This window comes from Prunus dulcis, chromosome 5 (assembly GCF_902201215.1).
Source record: "Prunus dulcis chromosome 5, ALMONDv2, whole genome shotgun sequence".
NCBI classification, from domain to species: Eukaryota; Viridiplantae; Streptophyta; class Magnoliopsida; order Rosales; family Rosaceae; genus Prunus; species Prunus dulcis.
In genome coordinates, this window is record NC_047654.1 from 16,507,323 (window position 1) to 16,522,689 (window position 15,367).

At 38.9% G+C, this 15,367-nt stretch overlaps 4 protein-coding genes across 5 annotated transcripts; 3 read left to right on the forward strand and 1 right to left on the reverse strand.

Annotated features, from left to right (window-relative positions):
• The first annotated feature begins 2,248 nt into the window (after positions 1 to 2,248).
• LOC117627870 (WD repeat and HMG-box DNA-binding protein 1) lies at positions 2,249 to 7,383 on the forward strand. Its single transcript, XM_034360139.1, has 12 exons — positions 2,249 to 2,586; positions 3,056 to 4,167; positions 4,365 to 4,541; positions 4,689 to 4,802; positions 4,995 to 5,099; positions 5,390 to 5,524; positions 5,618 to 5,673; positions 5,780 to 5,879; positions 5,956 to 6,072; positions 6,219 to 6,342; positions 6,446 to 6,576; positions 6,698 to 7,383. The coding sequence occupies exons 1-12, from the start codon at positions 2,304 to 2,306 to the stop codon at positions 7,139 to 7,141; spliced, it is 2,898 nt and encodes a 965-aa protein (XP_034216030.1). The 5' UTR covers positions 2,249 to 2,303; the 3' UTR covers positions 7,142 to 7,383.
• Positions 7,384 to 7,989: 606 nt separating this feature from the next.
• On the forward strand, positions 7,990 to 9,828 carry LOC117628836. The gene has a single exon (XM_034361370.1). It carries the CDS (start codon positions 8,113 to 8,115, stop codon positions 9,586 to 9,588), a length of 1,476 nt encoding a protein of 491 aa, XP_034217261.1. The 5' UTR covers positions 7,990 to 8,112; the 3' UTR covers positions 9,589 to 9,828.
• Positions 9,829 to 10,980: 1,152 nt separating this feature from the next.
• Positions 10,981 to 12,095, forward strand: LOC117627935 (basic leucine zipper 43). Its single transcript, XM_034360254.1, has one exon. It carries the CDS (start codon positions 11,237 to 11,239, stop codon positions 11,765 to 11,767), a length of 531 nt encoding a protein of 176 aa, XP_034216145.1. The 5' UTR covers positions 10,981 to 11,236; the 3' UTR covers positions 11,768 to 12,095.
• LOC117627936 lies at positions 12,084 to 15,313 on the reverse strand. 2 transcript variants are annotated; one of them, XM_034360255.1, is made up of 5 exons: positions 15,098 to 15,311; positions 14,873 to 14,943; positions 12,672 to 12,775; positions 12,483 to 12,537; positions 12,084 to 12,391 (listed from the first exon to the last, which is right to left on the reverse strand). In XM_034360255.1, the coding sequence occupies exons 1-5, from the start codon at positions 15,203 to 15,205 to the stop codon at positions 12,256 to 12,258; spliced, it is 474 nt and encodes a 157-aa protein (XP_034216146.1). In that variant the 5' UTR covers positions 15,206 to 15,311; the 3' UTR covers positions 12,084 to 12,255. The 2 variants fall into 2 exon arrangements, with proteins under 2 accessions (XP_034216146.1, XP_034216147.1); XM_034360256.1 differs by having other exon boundaries at positions 12,101 to 12,391; positions 12,672 to 12,763; positions 15,098 to 15,313.
• Positions 15,314 to 15,367: the final 54 nt, after the last annotated feature.

Here is a 15,367-nt window from a genome sequence, read left to right on the forward strand (position 1 = left end):
CAAACTAAGAATCAAAGCTATACATGTATATATATATATATATACTTTCATCATTTAAGAAATTTAAGAAAATGCGCAAATACGTAAGTTGAAATGTACGTACCTCCGTGTGTTACATGTAGCAAAATGAAGAAAGGTACAAGGGTAATGAGCCTTAAAAACACCATATCTTTCTGTTCCTTTTCTTCTTTGGGTATGTATATGTGTATGTTGTTCAACTTCAACAGCTAGCGAAAGAGAGGAACCATATGAAATGGAACGGGGGTCTTTATAGAGTACTCCAAATCTAGGTCAAGGCAGCAAATTAAGCTACGTTCGGCTAGTCAACACTATATGTGTCGTAATTAAAATATGATTAGGGGGTTCTCTGGGGAAAGGGGTCAAAACAAATAACAGAAAACAAAGCAGTGTTCAAATTAAGCTTTGGTTAATGGAAAAGCATTGAAAATGGTTTTTCTGATTATATATATATATATATATAGTTGAAATTGTTTGGGAAAAGTGTTGTGAATGTGATCGCGTGGAATGGAAGATACGGTGTTCAGCGCCTGTCTGCCGCCATGCATGCAACGAGGAGTTATGTTTTTCTGGCCAAGGCAGGCCAAGGTTGGCCGCATACAAGTTAGCCTTAGGGTTTTGGACTTTATATTCAAATTATTAATATTAATTAGTTGCAAACTCTGCTCCCCATATAAACATGCATATATTTACTCATTCTCAGTCTTTCCTGGGGTAATTTCAATATATATATGTGTGTGTGTATAAATGAAACAGGTAAAAGTGAGTTTGATAAGCACATGCTTAGCTTAGCTCGTCATTTGACCAAGTTGCCTGGGCACACCTTCATATATAGTAGGCCTCCTTACAGACTCAGTAATTTTTCAGGTGTGAATAGGAAGCTTTGTGCATACTTAATTAGGTTATTTGTTAGATTTATTATTATTTTTTACCATAAGGCTGCCCGAGCATGTCCACATTTGACTGATTTTAGTCGTGAACTGAAAAAGTGGGTTCAAACTTCAAATATCACGGTATGCATGGATGAAAGTGAAAAATATTTTACATTCACATGAATTTTGAAATATGAAATATGTAATTTGCAGTCGGTGATTCAATCTTTGTCTTCGAAAACTTAGTTTGCAAATTTCAATCATCATGTTGCTTACTAGGATCCTATTATATATGCGATCAAATAAGCTGAATCAAAGCTCACCATTACTTTTTATTAGTAAGTTTTATTCTCCGTGGCTTTGCTTGAAGAATTTGTACGCTGATGGACGGCAAAAGATCTTAGCTTTAAGAATTTAGGGATTCTAAATGCATGTGGATATGTAAATTTGGAGAACAAATTTCAATTGAAGACAACTTTTGGTTTGCGAGTTCGGCAAACAAACCATAGGGGTTCAATGTTCAAATAAAAAAGGAAAGTTGTTTTGCCTTTACAAAACATGGCCACATGGAACCAACCTTCGGTGTATATTTTGCAGTCTTGGGAGTCTCACGAACCTTGTTAACTCATTTGGAAAAGCTCCAATAAGAAACCCAACCAAACCAAAAAGGATGCTTATACTGTTCCACCAGACATTGAATCCACTAATAGAAAGCAATTTCAGATTTGGGTATGAAGGAAAGAAAAATGAATAAAAAGGAAGGCCAATGAAAAAAATTATTTTTTGTTTCTCCCATTTTTGACAGTATCAGTATTCTAAACTACTTTAATATATAGAGACGGAGTTCAAACTTAGCCTACTCCACATATGCGGAAAAGAAATCTATATTTTCTTTTTTATTATTTATATTTATAATAACAATGTTAGTATTCCTTTTTTTAATGTTTTTTTTATTATCACACATTAGCATTAAAGTGGGTACCACACTTGCCACATCATCAATTTAAAAGAAAATCTAATGGTGAAGTTGAGGGATGGTGTAATTTGGTCAAATTTAAAAACTGTGGGTATAAAATTGAAGATGAAAAAACTTGCATTTGGGTGGTGGGCCTAACACCCTTAGCAAGATCCAATCACTTGTCCTGATAATTTGAGAAAGGAAAAGTGAGCCCCATATTAATCTCTACAAAGTTCCAAAGCCCAGTAGAAGCCCACAACACCAGCAAAATATTCAGTCTTACCCGCCAAATCCAAACCCCCATTTCCCGCCAAAACCCACACTGATTTTCTCTCTCAATTAGTTTACCATATAAACAAGAAAAAAATCTAAACAAAAAACAAAACAATTTAAACAACAAACAAACCCGGAAAGCCATAAAAACCAAATCCAGGTTTCCTTGGAGCCGCCGAGCCATGAAGGTCCGATCGCTGAAGCTCCGAGAGGCCCACAAGGCCACGAGCAGCAACGGCCGCCGGTCGTTCTGCTCGGTATTGTGGGACCAGCAAGCCTACCACGTCGTGACGGCCTCCTCCGCCGACCCCACAATCGCCATCCACGACTCTCTTCTCCCCTCCAGTCCTCCGAAGCTCCTCCAGCACCACCGAGACGGCGTTACTGCCCTAGCTCTCAGCCCCAACTCCACCTGCCTCGCCTCTGGGTCCGAAGACCACTCCGTCAAGCTCTACAAGTTTCCTGGTCACTATCTTCACCCCATTTCTCATGATTTTCGTTTTTTTTTGGGGTTTTGTAGAAATTGGGGTTTCTTGCATCGGTTTGATTCTCTGGGTTTGAAATTGAGTAATATTAGATTTTGTCAATGTGATGTGTGAAATGCAGGAATTGGAAGGAATTATTGAATTTTAAAACTCACTAGTGTTTGGATCTCTGAAAAAGAAACTGAATGCTTGCATGTGTTTAGAGAATTAGAGGTTTTATAATTGCAAAAGCATATTATGGTTATGAATTTGTCAGTGTAAACTCCTGGATGTGAATGTCTATTCATTACCTGGTTACGCATGTCATTACAAATTCAATTATTGATTGGGCCTTGCGAATTGTTGCCATGTCTAATAATCTTTTGAATTATGCTTGTTTGAACTTCCAGTTTGATTTCGGGGAAAAAATAACTTATGGTTTGATTAATTTTGTAAATCAACTTTGCTAGGTGGAGAGTTTCAGACTAATATTACCAGATTCACGCTGCCAATACGCGCCCTTGCGTTTAACAAATCAGGGACTTTGTTGGCCGCTGCTGGTGATGATGAGGGCATTAAGCTTATTAACACAGTTGATGGTTCAATTTCAAGAGTTCTCAAAGGACACAAAGGATCTGTGACTGGCTTAGCTTTTGATCCCCACAGTGAATACTTGGCTTCTATTGATTCAACTGGGACTGTAATATACTGGGAACTTCAATCTGGAACCACATTGCATACCCTTAAAGGGATAGCTCCTAACTCTGGTTTCGACCGTTCCATCATGAACGTACTCAGCTGGAGTCCTGATGGAAACAAATTAGCTGTGCCGGGGTTGAGAAACGATGTGGTGGTGTACGATAGAGACACAGCTGAGAAGCTGTTTTCATTGAGAGGTGACCACACACAGCCTATTTGTTTCTTGGCTTGGTCGCCTAATGGAAAATACATGGCCACCTCTGGTTTGGATATGCAGGTTCTCATCTGGGATGTCGATCAGAAACAGGACATTGACAGGCATAAGTTTGATGAGAGAATATGCTGCTTGGCGTGGAAGCCAATTGGCAACGCACTGGCTGTTATTGATTGTACGGGCAAGTATGGTGTGTGGGAATCGGTGACTCCTTCATCAATGAAGTCTCCCACTGAAGATGTTCCCAATCAAAAATTAAATAACAGCAATGGTCTGCTTTTGTTTGACGAAGAGGAGGGTGAGGAGCTTAGCACTTCTGGTAGTTTAAGTGATCTTGGTGAAGATAGCCATGGGGAATCTGAACCACCTAGCAGGAAGAGACTACACAAGCACTCTGCATACGACAATGATTTAGAAGAGGACGGTTTTGATGACTTGAGCTTGCTCCCAAAAGTTGAGTCCCATAAAAAAGCACGCCGTAAACATAGTGAAAGTGCTGATAATGGGAAAGGGGGAGTAAGCAGCAAATTGACATCTGTTAGACCAAAAATGCAGGTGGCCTTCCAGCCAGGCGCCACTCCTTTGCAGCCTGGGAAAAGGCGCTTTTTGTGCTATAACATGCTTGGAGCTATAACTACAATTGAACATGACGGTTTCTCCCATATTGAGGTAAACTATGCCTTAAGTTGACCAAACCCTCTCCCTCTACCTTATCCTCTTCCTCTTCCTCTTCCTCTCTCCACCCTCCACACACACAGACTTCAAGATAGAATTGTTTTTGTTAGCCAGGAGTGCAGATAGAATTGTTTTTGTTAGCCAGGAGTGCCTTTATATCATACTGACATTTTAGTGTGTCTTGGATACAGATTGATTTTCATGATACAAGCCGAGGACCAAGAGTTCCATCAATGAACGACCATTTCGGTTTTACCATGGCTTCACTAAATGAGAATGGAAGTGTTTTTGCAAATCCCTCCAAGGGTGAAAAAAACATGAGTACTCTCATGTATCGGCCATTTAGGAGCTGGGCAAATAATAGTGAGGTTAGATTGTTGCCTTTTAAAATTTATGCATTCATGCCATATGGTGTGGTGATTTATACATGCACACTCTAAATATCGTAACTTCCTATGCATGATGAATATGAGAACTTTAGTATATGCTGACTTTGATGTGTGATGCAAACCCAGTGGTCTATGCGATTGGAAGGGGAAGAAGTGAAGGTTGTGGCACTTGGTACAGCTTGGGTAGCAGCAATTACGAGTCTTAACTTCCTCCGCATTTTCACTGATGGTGGTTTGCAGGTATGTTGACTTCAGTTATTTTTAGTTTTGGAGCAATCGGATTTTAATGGATATGATTCTTGCCTTCCTGAATACATTCTTAAATGTAAATTCGTTCATCAATCACTTTTGATTTTAAGTTACTCTAAATGGTTGATGGTATTGAGGTTAGTTTCTGGAGATGTCTGTTTTTCTGAAAGCATTTCATTGCAGAGACATGTTCTCTCCCTTGATGGACCTGTGGTGACTGCATCAGGCTTCATGGATGAGCTTGCTATTGTCACTCATGCTTCTGAATGTCTTCCCTCAGATGAGCAGGTCTGACTTTCAAGTGATTGCCCATATTATATTCGGGTGCTGATATGTCCTATTCATCTTTTTAAACTTAAGAAATGTGGATTTATAAAATTCGAACACTATAAGTCCAGAAGTGCGTGTTGATACTATTGACATAAGTTCTAATAAAATCGATCAATTTTCCTCTTGTTAAAGAGCTGTCACCCACTCACTCCAGTAGGAAGATACATATGTGCTGGCTGATGGTTTAACTTGTTATCTCGTACTATTTTATGTGCTGAAATGAATTACTTTTTCTTCTGAACATGCAGATGCTTGAATATAGAGTGCTTAACATAACTAATGGGAGCCAGCCTCTTAGAGGACGTCTGCCTTTGACTCCTGGTTCACATCTAACATGGTTTGGGTTTAGTGAAGAAGGGCAATTAAGCTCCTATGATTCCAAGGTACTTTCACTCTATTTTAAAGTAATTCTATTACTACGAGTTAAAAACTGCTCTTGAAATTGGATATAAAGTCTCTATCATTTTATTTGATAGGGTGTGCTCAGAGTTTTTACAAGCCAATATGGTGGCAGTTGGCTCCCACTCTTCAGGTTCAAGATTCCTCTGATAAAGAACATATATAGAATGCTTCTCTAAATAAAAATCTTCTGATATTGGATTCTGTCACTTGATTTATAACAAAAATCTATTATGCAGTGCTAGTAAAGAGAAGTCAGATGAAAATTATTGGGTGGTTGGGTTGAATGCAAGCAAATTGTTTTGTATAGTTTGCAAAAGTCCAGACTTATACCCGCAGGTAGGGATGGCTCACCACCTCCTTCCTCTCAAAATTTTCCTTTGTAAATCATTTCTTGACCATCCTACTTTTTCAGGTGATACCCAAACCAGTCCTCACTCCGCTAAACTTTTCATTTCCTCTAGCATCCTCTGATCTAGGAGCAGATGCTCTTGAAAATGAGTTTATGCTAAACAACATGCACCTCGTACAGGTGCGTCCTTTCATCCTCACCTCCTAGAGTTTATTGTCTGTCATGCAAACTTTTCAAATTTTTAGCTTGTTCTATGTCCTGCTCTATGCCTGTTCTGCTTACTGCTGGTCGGTGGCTGAGATGATCACATGAATGTAACTTTACAGGTTCAAAAGCAAATAGAAGTGGCTGGTGCTGGTTTGGACACCACTTCACTTGACGATGAAGCTTTCAATACAGAAGCAGCTCAAGATAGATGTATCTTAAAGCTTATTGCATCCTGCTGCAATGGTGAGTCTTTTACAGTCAATGCAACATCAATTTTATAATCTTGATTCAACAAAATGGAAAATGTTGTGAGTATTGAAATGCTTGCTTGTGGTGGTTATTTCAGGAGATAAGCTTGTGAGAGCCACTGAACTTGTGAAGCTTCTATCCCTGGAAAAATCAGTAAGGGGTGCAATTAAGCTTGTTACTGTTCTGAAGCTCCCTAACTTGGCTGAAAGGTTCAATAACATATTGGAGGTAAGGTTTCAATATCGAACTATGACTGTGCATATCTCCACTTAGAGTTAGCCACATTGGAAACCAATCTGTTTCCATTTTCATCCTGCAGTTTCTTATGATCTCTTATAAATTCTAACAGGAAAGGTTGCTCAATGAAAGTAAAAGAGCCTTTGAAACCACTTTGCTTAACTCAAACTGCAATGCATCCTCGATCACGAATGACATTGCACCCAGCAAGACAATTTTCTCTACCGAGCAGAGTAAGTTGCCAGGGAATGACATTCCATTATCATCATCAAAACTGTCGGCTCCCTTATTTACAAAGAAAGCCAAAATACAAGAAGCTAAAGTTGGGATAGAGAAAACAGAAGAAAAACAAGCCGCAATGGTGGCTGATCTTGGGAAGGTAAAAACTACAGAGGGGAAAAATGGTGCAAAGTTGAACAATGCAGGAGACATGAAGAAGGTAGGGGAAACGTCTCAGCCACAATCACCTGCCCCATCAAATGATCAAGAGAAAGTGAAGAAGGCAGAAGTAACTCGACGAGCATCTAATCCATTCATGAAGAAATTGATCAAGTAAGGTAAGGTCCTCTCAGTTCACTAATTAATTACAAGGAGTTTGAATGCATAGCTTAGAGATGAGATTTGCTAATACCATCTGGGATTAACATTCAAGTAATACGACCCAGACAAGAATTTCTCAATTTTTTCTTTCCTTTTTTCTATATAGAGTCGCATCGCATGTATTAAGGATGCGTCACATCATTAGTGTGTGCTATGTAATTATGTAAACATCAGAGCCTCTATTCTTCATTTTTATTTTATTTTATTATTTTTAATAGTAAAAATAGATCTTTTTTTTTTTTTTTTGAAGTGAGATCATTTTCTTAAAGTGCTATATATTTGGGACTAATTAAAATTGTGACCTCACATACCCGTTTCATTTAATGTAAGAATTATTGGGCCTAAAATTGTTGTGGGCTCAGAATGGGCCACCTAAAACGATCATGAACCAACCTAGGTTGATTCAAGAAGCAGATTAAATGTGGCCATGGTTGACCAAAAGAAAAAAATATGTGGCCATGGTTATAAGAAAACTTGACTGTTTCGGATATGTCCTTATGTAATTAATTCATGATGGAGTTGAAATTGGAGATATTGAGTGAAGTTTAGTTCCAGAAATTGGAATTCTTAGTGTGAAGAGCCAATATATTTTTATCCATCTATTTTCTATTTTTGTCGTTGTTTTCGCTTGCGCTAAATTAACTTGCATCTTCCCCTTCAAAGTTAGCAGGTTATTATTGTAACTCAGCAATAAATTCATGTTAATATCTTATATGCGAATTCAGTGAGTGACATACAGCCAAACACTTCTCCCTCTCGTTCGGGAGGGGACACAAAAAAAAGGTAAAAATCCAAACCACACACGTCTATTTTGCAAAGAAAGAGGGGTTCGGCCGTAATTTCACTGTTGCTACATTACAAACTTTAAAACCCTCAAATTTTGGTCGATTCACCAAGCATACCAGAACCGAACCCGAAGAAAATTACATGTCAATGGCAGAGGTCGCCTTCCTTCACCTCCACGACCCAGACGACGAACCTCACCAAACCTTAACCCTAGACCCCCTCCCCAACTGGGCCCACCACGACTTCGACCTCTACTCCTCCGATCTCGAATTCCCGCCCTCCGATCGCTCCCTCCGCGCCCACATCCTCACCGTCCACGAAGACGAAGACGAAGACGAAGACTGCGACGACCTCTTCTCCCAATACCAATCTACCATCCACGTCATTCGGAACAACGACATCTCGGAGCCCAGTTCCATTTCCAACCCCGGTTTGCTGGAGGACCGCGAGAACCAGGTCAATTTCGTCATGGATCTCTTCCAGCAACGCGTCGAGCAGTCTCAGGTAACCGTTCGTTCCGTTTCGGTTTCTGAAGCTCTTAACGATGATTTCAATTTTGGGGTTATTGAGGGGAATTGCGATTGCGATTGCGATGTGGGTATAGGTGGTTTGGACCTCGATTTAAGTTTAGGGTTAGGGTCAGGCTTAGATTCTAGGCATTGTTTGGATGGTGATGGTATTGATGATCCTGACGAGGACGATTTCTTCGTGGGAAGGAGGGTTTCTGGGTCTGAATCTGGTGAGGCAACGTCTAATTTAAGTAGGGCTGAAGCTTTTGAGAATTGTGTGCGGCTCGTTGGGTTTGGGTCCGATTCAGATGAGGAGGATGAGAATGGGGTTATTGGGATTGATTTGAATTCTGTGGATGAGCATAGTGCGTATCATCTTCCGGATGACTGTGATGATGATACAAGCATCCCACTTTGTTGGGATTCGCTTCTTTTGGAAGACCACAGGGAAAATAACGAAGATTTCGAGTGGGAAGAAGTTGACAGTGGCGGTGAGGAGCGAGAGGTCTTCAGCATGTTTATTGATCCCGATCATACTGAATCAGGATCGGTCTCAGTTTCAGTTTCGACAATATTTGCTCCTGAAGAGGAAGTGAGTGTGGAGAGAATTGAACCTTTGGAGAGTTTAGAATGGGAAGTTCTGTTGAATGCCAATAATTGGGAGACAAACCCAGATGCTGAACCGTTCAATGGGGGAGATCATGATGATTATATCTACACTGCAGAGTATGATTTGTTGTTTGGGCAATTCTCTGAGAATGAGAATGCATCAACGGGCAGGCCTCCGGCTGCCAACGCTGTTGTTGAAAATCTTCCCTCAGTGGTTTTGACTCAGGAGGATGTGGACAACAGTAATGCACTTTGCGCTGTTTGTAAGGATGACATGAATATTGGGGAACAAGCAAAGCAGCTGCCTTGTGCACATAGGTACCATGGTGATTGCATTGTGCCATGGCTGCGCATCAGAAATACATGTCCTGTTTGTCGACATGAATTACCTACCGATGATGCTGCGTATGAGGGCAGAAGGACCCAAACTCATTCTGTCGAGGGCATAAGGACCCAAGCGCATCCTCTTGGCTTTGATTATGATGAGGTTTTTTTTTGAAAGTCAGCGTTAGGTTTTTGAAAATGTAGATATCGCTGTGGCGAAGTGTTTACCTCTTTTATTTGGTTAAAAGATGGAGGATAAGATGATTCAGGATGCTTTGTTTGTTTTGATGAGAGTATAAGAATGTTTTATGGCTGGATTTTCATGTTAATTATTTCTGATCATTGTTAACATTTTTTATGGGAATTCCTCCCTTATGATGGTCAGGTCAAGCATATAATGTAATAATATGTTTCATTTTTTGTGTGCTCTTTCATCCTTGAGATTTTGGAGGCCTAAACTACCCATCTGGACATGTTTTTTCTTTGATAGGAAACGGAAAAAGTAATTCCATCAGTAGAAAAAGCAAAAGCATATTTGCGTTGAACTCAGCCTGCATCTCACTCAAAAAGATAAGAGGAGAAAAAAAGAAGAACAAGTTAGAAAGAACAACATCCATTGAAATCAAATTATTGAGTAAAATTAAAATTTGAATGACTGTCTGCTACTAAATTATAGGGATTTTATCCGCTACATTCCTTGTATGTTTTCTCAGGGGACAATTTGGGAAAAATAAAGGAAGCATTAAAGCACAACAATTGGTGCTTGCTTGTGCAGACTGAGCATTTGTTAATGATAGTCAATATATTGGATTAAGTGTTCAACCACAAAATCAAATAAAATTTATGTTTATGTAACCAATTTAGCAAAAGTAAGCTGATGATGCCCATCATTTGTACCTTGTTTTTTTTCTTTTTTCTGCCGGAAACGTTTGTTTGTGTCCTATTAATAACTTTCACGCATTTCTGCATCAAAACTCATGAAAGAAATATTTTACAAATTCCTTTGTCCTTAAACTAGGTTGCTTATTTTTGTACATAGAGATAGAGGCATAGCTTTGCATCCTTAAATGTCATGGAAAAGACATTTAATAACTTGGAATTCATTAAAGTAAATGTGTGAGCTTCTCAATCAAGAGAATTTATTTGTATTTATCACCTAAATTAATCCCAGAAGCAACCAAAAAAAGCTTAAGTAAGAGTTTAAGTCATATTTTCACTTTTGTATGAGTCATCCATACAACAACACAAACAAACCTTGTAAACCTTTCAGTTGAAAGATCAATCTGTCCATTTCATGAGATCACTTGTCTTCATGAACTAGCCTTTTCCTGCATTTATAGCAAATCCTAATTTCTCTGTTAAGCACATTCTTGGCGAGACGTTCCAAGGAAGTAATGTAAAATATGCAAATTAATGTGATCATCCACTCTAAATTCTTTCATAGTTCTGCACGCATCTCCTGAAATTAGCATCCCTCTCTTCAGGTCTTGCCTTGAGATGTTGATATGAATTCATGTAAAGACAAAAAGAAAAGAAAAAAGTTAAACAACATTACAATATATGACAAGAAGCTAATGTGCTTGCGTCCTTGCATCAATTAATCTCCCTAGTTAGCTAGAGCCATATCTCATAAACAAAACCGCAGTTCCTTCCAGTCAAATTTCTCAAAACTTGAATGTCAAGAAACGCGCGCGTGTGTGTATAGATAGTTGCTACAAGCTTATTATAAATTCAGTATGGTACTTGTTCTCTGAAACACTAAAACCCCTGGTGAAATTTCTGTCTCTCTTCCCCTCCTAGTCACCTGAAAGTTCTTCACCTTGATGGAGCCAAATGAATCAAAGGGACCCCACTACTTAACTAGTCATTCTACCCCAACTCAATCCCATCCAAACCCAGTTCACAATCTGGATTCCATATCACTTTGCCCCACTAGGTTCTTCGCCCTCTCTCACATCCATGATTTCTCACCAAACACCTCCTCTCTTAGCAATGAAACTGCCTTTGATGAAGCAGGGGAGCAAAGCATTAACTATGAAAGGAGGCTCAAGAGAATGATATCCAACAGAGAGTCTGCAAGAAGGTCACGGATGCGCAAGAAGAAGCAGATTGAAGAGCTGCAGTATCAGGTGGATCAGCTCCATGCTACGAATCGCCAGCTCTCGGAGAAGCTCATCCAACTGTTAGAGGGCAACCAGCAGATCCTCCAGGAGAATGCTCAATTGAAAGAGAGAGTTTCTTCCCTCCAAATCCTCCTTGCCGATCTCATAACACCTCTGAGGAATGTGGGAGATGTCACCACCACCACCACCAATGGCAATCGACTTAGAGCCGAAGATTCCAGTACCCCATGATTACATCTCTGCTATGAAACATGGAGGAACTTCATTCCGCACAGGGTTTCACTAGTATTGATGCATACAATTTTCCCTTTTCTTTTCCCTTTCTTTATATAGGTAAATACAGTCAAAGATACATGAGTTTAACTGGTGCAATACAAATCTCTCAGTTGAGTTGTGGTAAGGCCGTATGCATGTAATATTGTGCTTTTTAGTTGTTCTGCTAAGTCATTTTATGCTTCGGCGATGTTGAATGTCATTATGTTATTTGCCAACGATTTGCATCCCAACTATACGTTGCTCAATAAAATTAATACGGCAGGCAGGCATCTGATGCAAAGACATCAATTGGCATAAGAAACTCCTAATAGCTGAATTAGAGATTTCTAAAACGTTGGGTTCATGTAATTCAGTAATATGTTAGCACCCATCATCATTCAACACGTTTATTTGTGTACAAAATATGATATATGTAGGTCCTAGAAAATCGACAAAGACTATCATCAACTGTTCTTCTTTGCTAGGTGCTTCCCATTTGAGATGTTAGATGGGGTCTCGGCTATAGTAGTAGTTGAACAGCTGTTGCTCTGTTCTTCAAAACCCTGCACTGGGTCTGCATATGATCGGGTACAAGGCCACCTAGACAATGAGGAACTCAACATGATTAGATTCTGAAAAATAAAAACATACGATATTTCAGGCAAAAAAACACATGCTTCAATAATTGTACCTGCTTGACTTAATAATCTCATCCTGGATTGTCATATCTTCATCAAAGATGTTGCCTGCAAGAATGAAGCAATTTTAATTTTGAACAACTCTGACTTGCCTTCATCATCATTTCAATTCAATAATAAAAAGCTGTGTTTTAAAATGTATTCCGCATCATAGATTTAAAAAAATAAAAAATGCTGCACACCTCCATACAGATTCTTCTTTGAGAAGTATTTTGCAGTCAACCAACGACTGTAGTCAGCTTCATAGTTCTTGAACTTTTCAATGTGGTTGGCACTGTGAAGATCACTAACACAAACAAAGGACATAGTTTATCGCCCACCCTCTGGTTCAAATTTGTAATATAACATACAAGAGAAGTTGAGATGGATTATAAGCATGAAAGATAAAATCCTGGAGCAGCAGAAAAACTTTCCACTAAGCTCGCAGCAAGAGAAAAACAGAATCCGAAGAAGGCACCAATAGGAGCAAACCAGTACTAATGATAACTGAATGTCTAGGGCAAGAGTGATCCAAAAGAAATTCTGTAATCTGACGATACATATTCTGTCAAAAATCTTATTACAAAGACTCACAATAAGATATTGTTAAAACAGCCCTAGCATCCCAGCTAGCCACTGGTTACAAAATAACCTGTTAATCCTAGCCCTTAAGATTACTTAATACTCACATGTCACATGATTTTAAATGACTAAGACCATAACTAGTAGATCAACAAGGCATCAGTAAGCCTTTTGGGCGCTCCTGCATCACAGACAGACCTAATTTGCGTAATGAAAACTCATCACCAACCATGACCAATTTCATGCATTCACAACAACAAAAGCACCATGTAATGGGAATGTGAGCTATTAGATGTAATTCACATATACTCCGCATTTTCTCAAGAAAAAGGAAGAGAGGTAAATGATGTCATCTACATCAGCTAACTACACAGAGAGGTCTCTGGCATAGACCCAGACAAAGTTTACAACAAAAGCATAACTGATTCTAGAAGGAAGGGCATAGGTCAAAGACTTTCCAAATAAACTTCTAATAAAGAGAAACTTTTTACCTTTGATAGTTTTAAGATGTTATGAATTATATACAATCCTCTACTTATTACCATTGGGGGAGTAAGACAAGGTGTCTGACCTCTCCAACTGCAGCAAAACAAAACTGCATAAGCTGAGAGACCAAGGCTGCTGACAATATCAGTCAGTCGGAATGAAACCAGTTGCCTTGAGTAGGGTGAACCCATTCGGCATGTGTCTGCTTTGGAGGTCAGAGGATACTATTACTGGGGTGTGATTATGTAAACCAAGGAACCTCTTCAGTCTTATTTAAGAGGAGTATCATATCATAGTACTTTCTTTCCATGAAGTGGTTAATTATGTTGACTAAGACTTCAGATGGCTAAACGTCCACCACCATGGACTGCTACATTACTGAAGTTGCAATTAGGCTGACTTACATCCATCTAGAAAACTTTGTTCTGGTATATATGGTAAATAAAGATTACCATTTCTGTTTGTGTGAGTGCAGATACAAAGGAGAGAGGAAGACTTAGAAGTGTAAGTGTAAGGCCCGGAAATTCAAATGCCAAATATGGAAAGCAGTAACTCATGAAAATCAAATAAACATATTCAGGAAAGCTCTAAAACATGTGAGCATACTGAAGGGCAGAAGATGAGACATTTTGAGAAGAGTTTCACACAACTGAATTTTTTTTAAAAAAAAAAAATGAAACAACTTGAATTACTGTGTCCATGTACAAGTAACTAAATTCAATCAGAGAATGTATGTCAAAATGATGCAAACATGGTTTTCTGAAGAAGAATCCACATAAGATAGTTCCATCTCTCATAAATATTTAGGTCACAATTATCTGTAACTAAAACATGGTTTATATTCTCTCTGCAGAGTTTACGCTGGTCCTTTACTATCTATTCAATTTTTGGGAAGTTTATTCTAGCTCAATTTCAAAATTCAGGACTCTGCAAAAATTGGAAAAGGAATGAAATTTAATGAATCCAACTGCTTTAATTAATTCCCTCTTTATTTGTTTTTCCTGGAAAACCAACTCATAGACACTTCGCCAAAAAAGTATGTCAAGAAATGCTTTCCTTTCGATTTTATTGCTACGTGTCTATCAAAAACCAAACTTACGAGGAGGCCAAAGCAATAAAATACACACATCGGTAAGCAAAATCTCATCTTGCTCATTAAAGTTTTAGTTATTGGGAAAATTATATTCCAAATACTATAGAGAGAATAAAGAACAAGGGAAAATACTCATAATATGCGAATTAATGGCATGGTAATTGCAAATACATTTCTCAAAACAATGAACATAACAGGTAGGGGAATTACTCGCAAAAAGAAAAGAAAGGAAAGAAGACTCACTCAAAATATGCAGAAATATCAGGCTTTTTCTCGTCGACATTGAGAACCCCATTGTTAACCCCAGCATCAACCTTGCACATATTTATAAAAAAAATTGATGAAATGAAAGAACCCATAAGAAATCAATATTACACCGACCATGCAACATGCGCATACATATATAAATATATATGTGTGCGTGTGTGTACACATCTATATATGTAGAGAGAGAGAGAGTGATAGAACCTGTGGATTTGGAGGAGAGTGAGAGATGGGTTCAGTGGCGGAGTTGTCGGAGCTGGAAGCAGAAGACGGTGAGGCTGGAGGAGACGACGGAGACGGCACACTCGCCATTCCACAATTTTGCTGCAAACAACTAACAACCTGTAAACCACTCTCCAGACTCCAGAGCAAGTGAAAAATCGAGGCTTCAAAAGTTTGCTGCTTGCTTCCATCTGTGCAGTCTTTTTTTAGTTTTTATTTCAGCGAGGGATGGTTATTGTGGACCCGAGGTCA

What these genes read in the sequence shown, in the direction of transcription:
- LOC117627870 (XM_034360139.1), top strand. Translation starts at nt 2,304, where the DNA reads ATGAAGGTCCGATCGCTGAAGCTCCGAGAGGCCCACAAGGCCACGAGC. An exon ending in GTCCAGACTTATACCCGCAG is followed by an intron (nt 5,880 to 5,955) that starts GTAGGGATGGCT and finishes CTACTTTTTCAG; the next exon opens with GTGATACCCAAACCAGTCCT. An exon ending in ACAACATGCACCTCGTACAG is followed by an intron (nt 6,073 to 6,218) that starts GTGCGTCCTTTC and finishes GTAACTTTACAG; the next exon opens with GTTCAAAAGCAAATAGAAGT.
- LOC117628836 (XM_034361370.1), top strand. Translation starts at nt 8,113, where the DNA reads ATGTCAATGGCAGAGGTCGCCTTCCTTCACCTCCACGACCCAGACGAC.
- LOC117627935 (XM_034360254.1), top strand. Translation starts at nt 11,237, where the DNA reads ATGGAGCCAAATGAATCAAAGGGACCCCACTACTTAACTAGTCATTCT.
- LOC117627936 (XM_034360255.1), bottom strand. Translation starts at nt 15,205, where the DNA reads ATGGCGAGTGTGCCGTCTCCGTCGTCTCCTCCAGCCTCACCGTCTTCT. An exon ending in GATATTTCTGCATATTTTGA is followed by an intron (nt 12,776 to 14,872) that starts GTGAGTCTTCTT and finishes TGTTTGTGTTAG; the next exon opens with TGATCTTCACAGTGCCAACC. An exon ending in GAGATTATTAAGTCAAGCAG is followed by an intron (nt 12,392 to 12,482) that starts GTACAATTATTG and finishes CTCATTGTCTAG; the next exon opens with GTGGCCTTGTACCCGATCAT.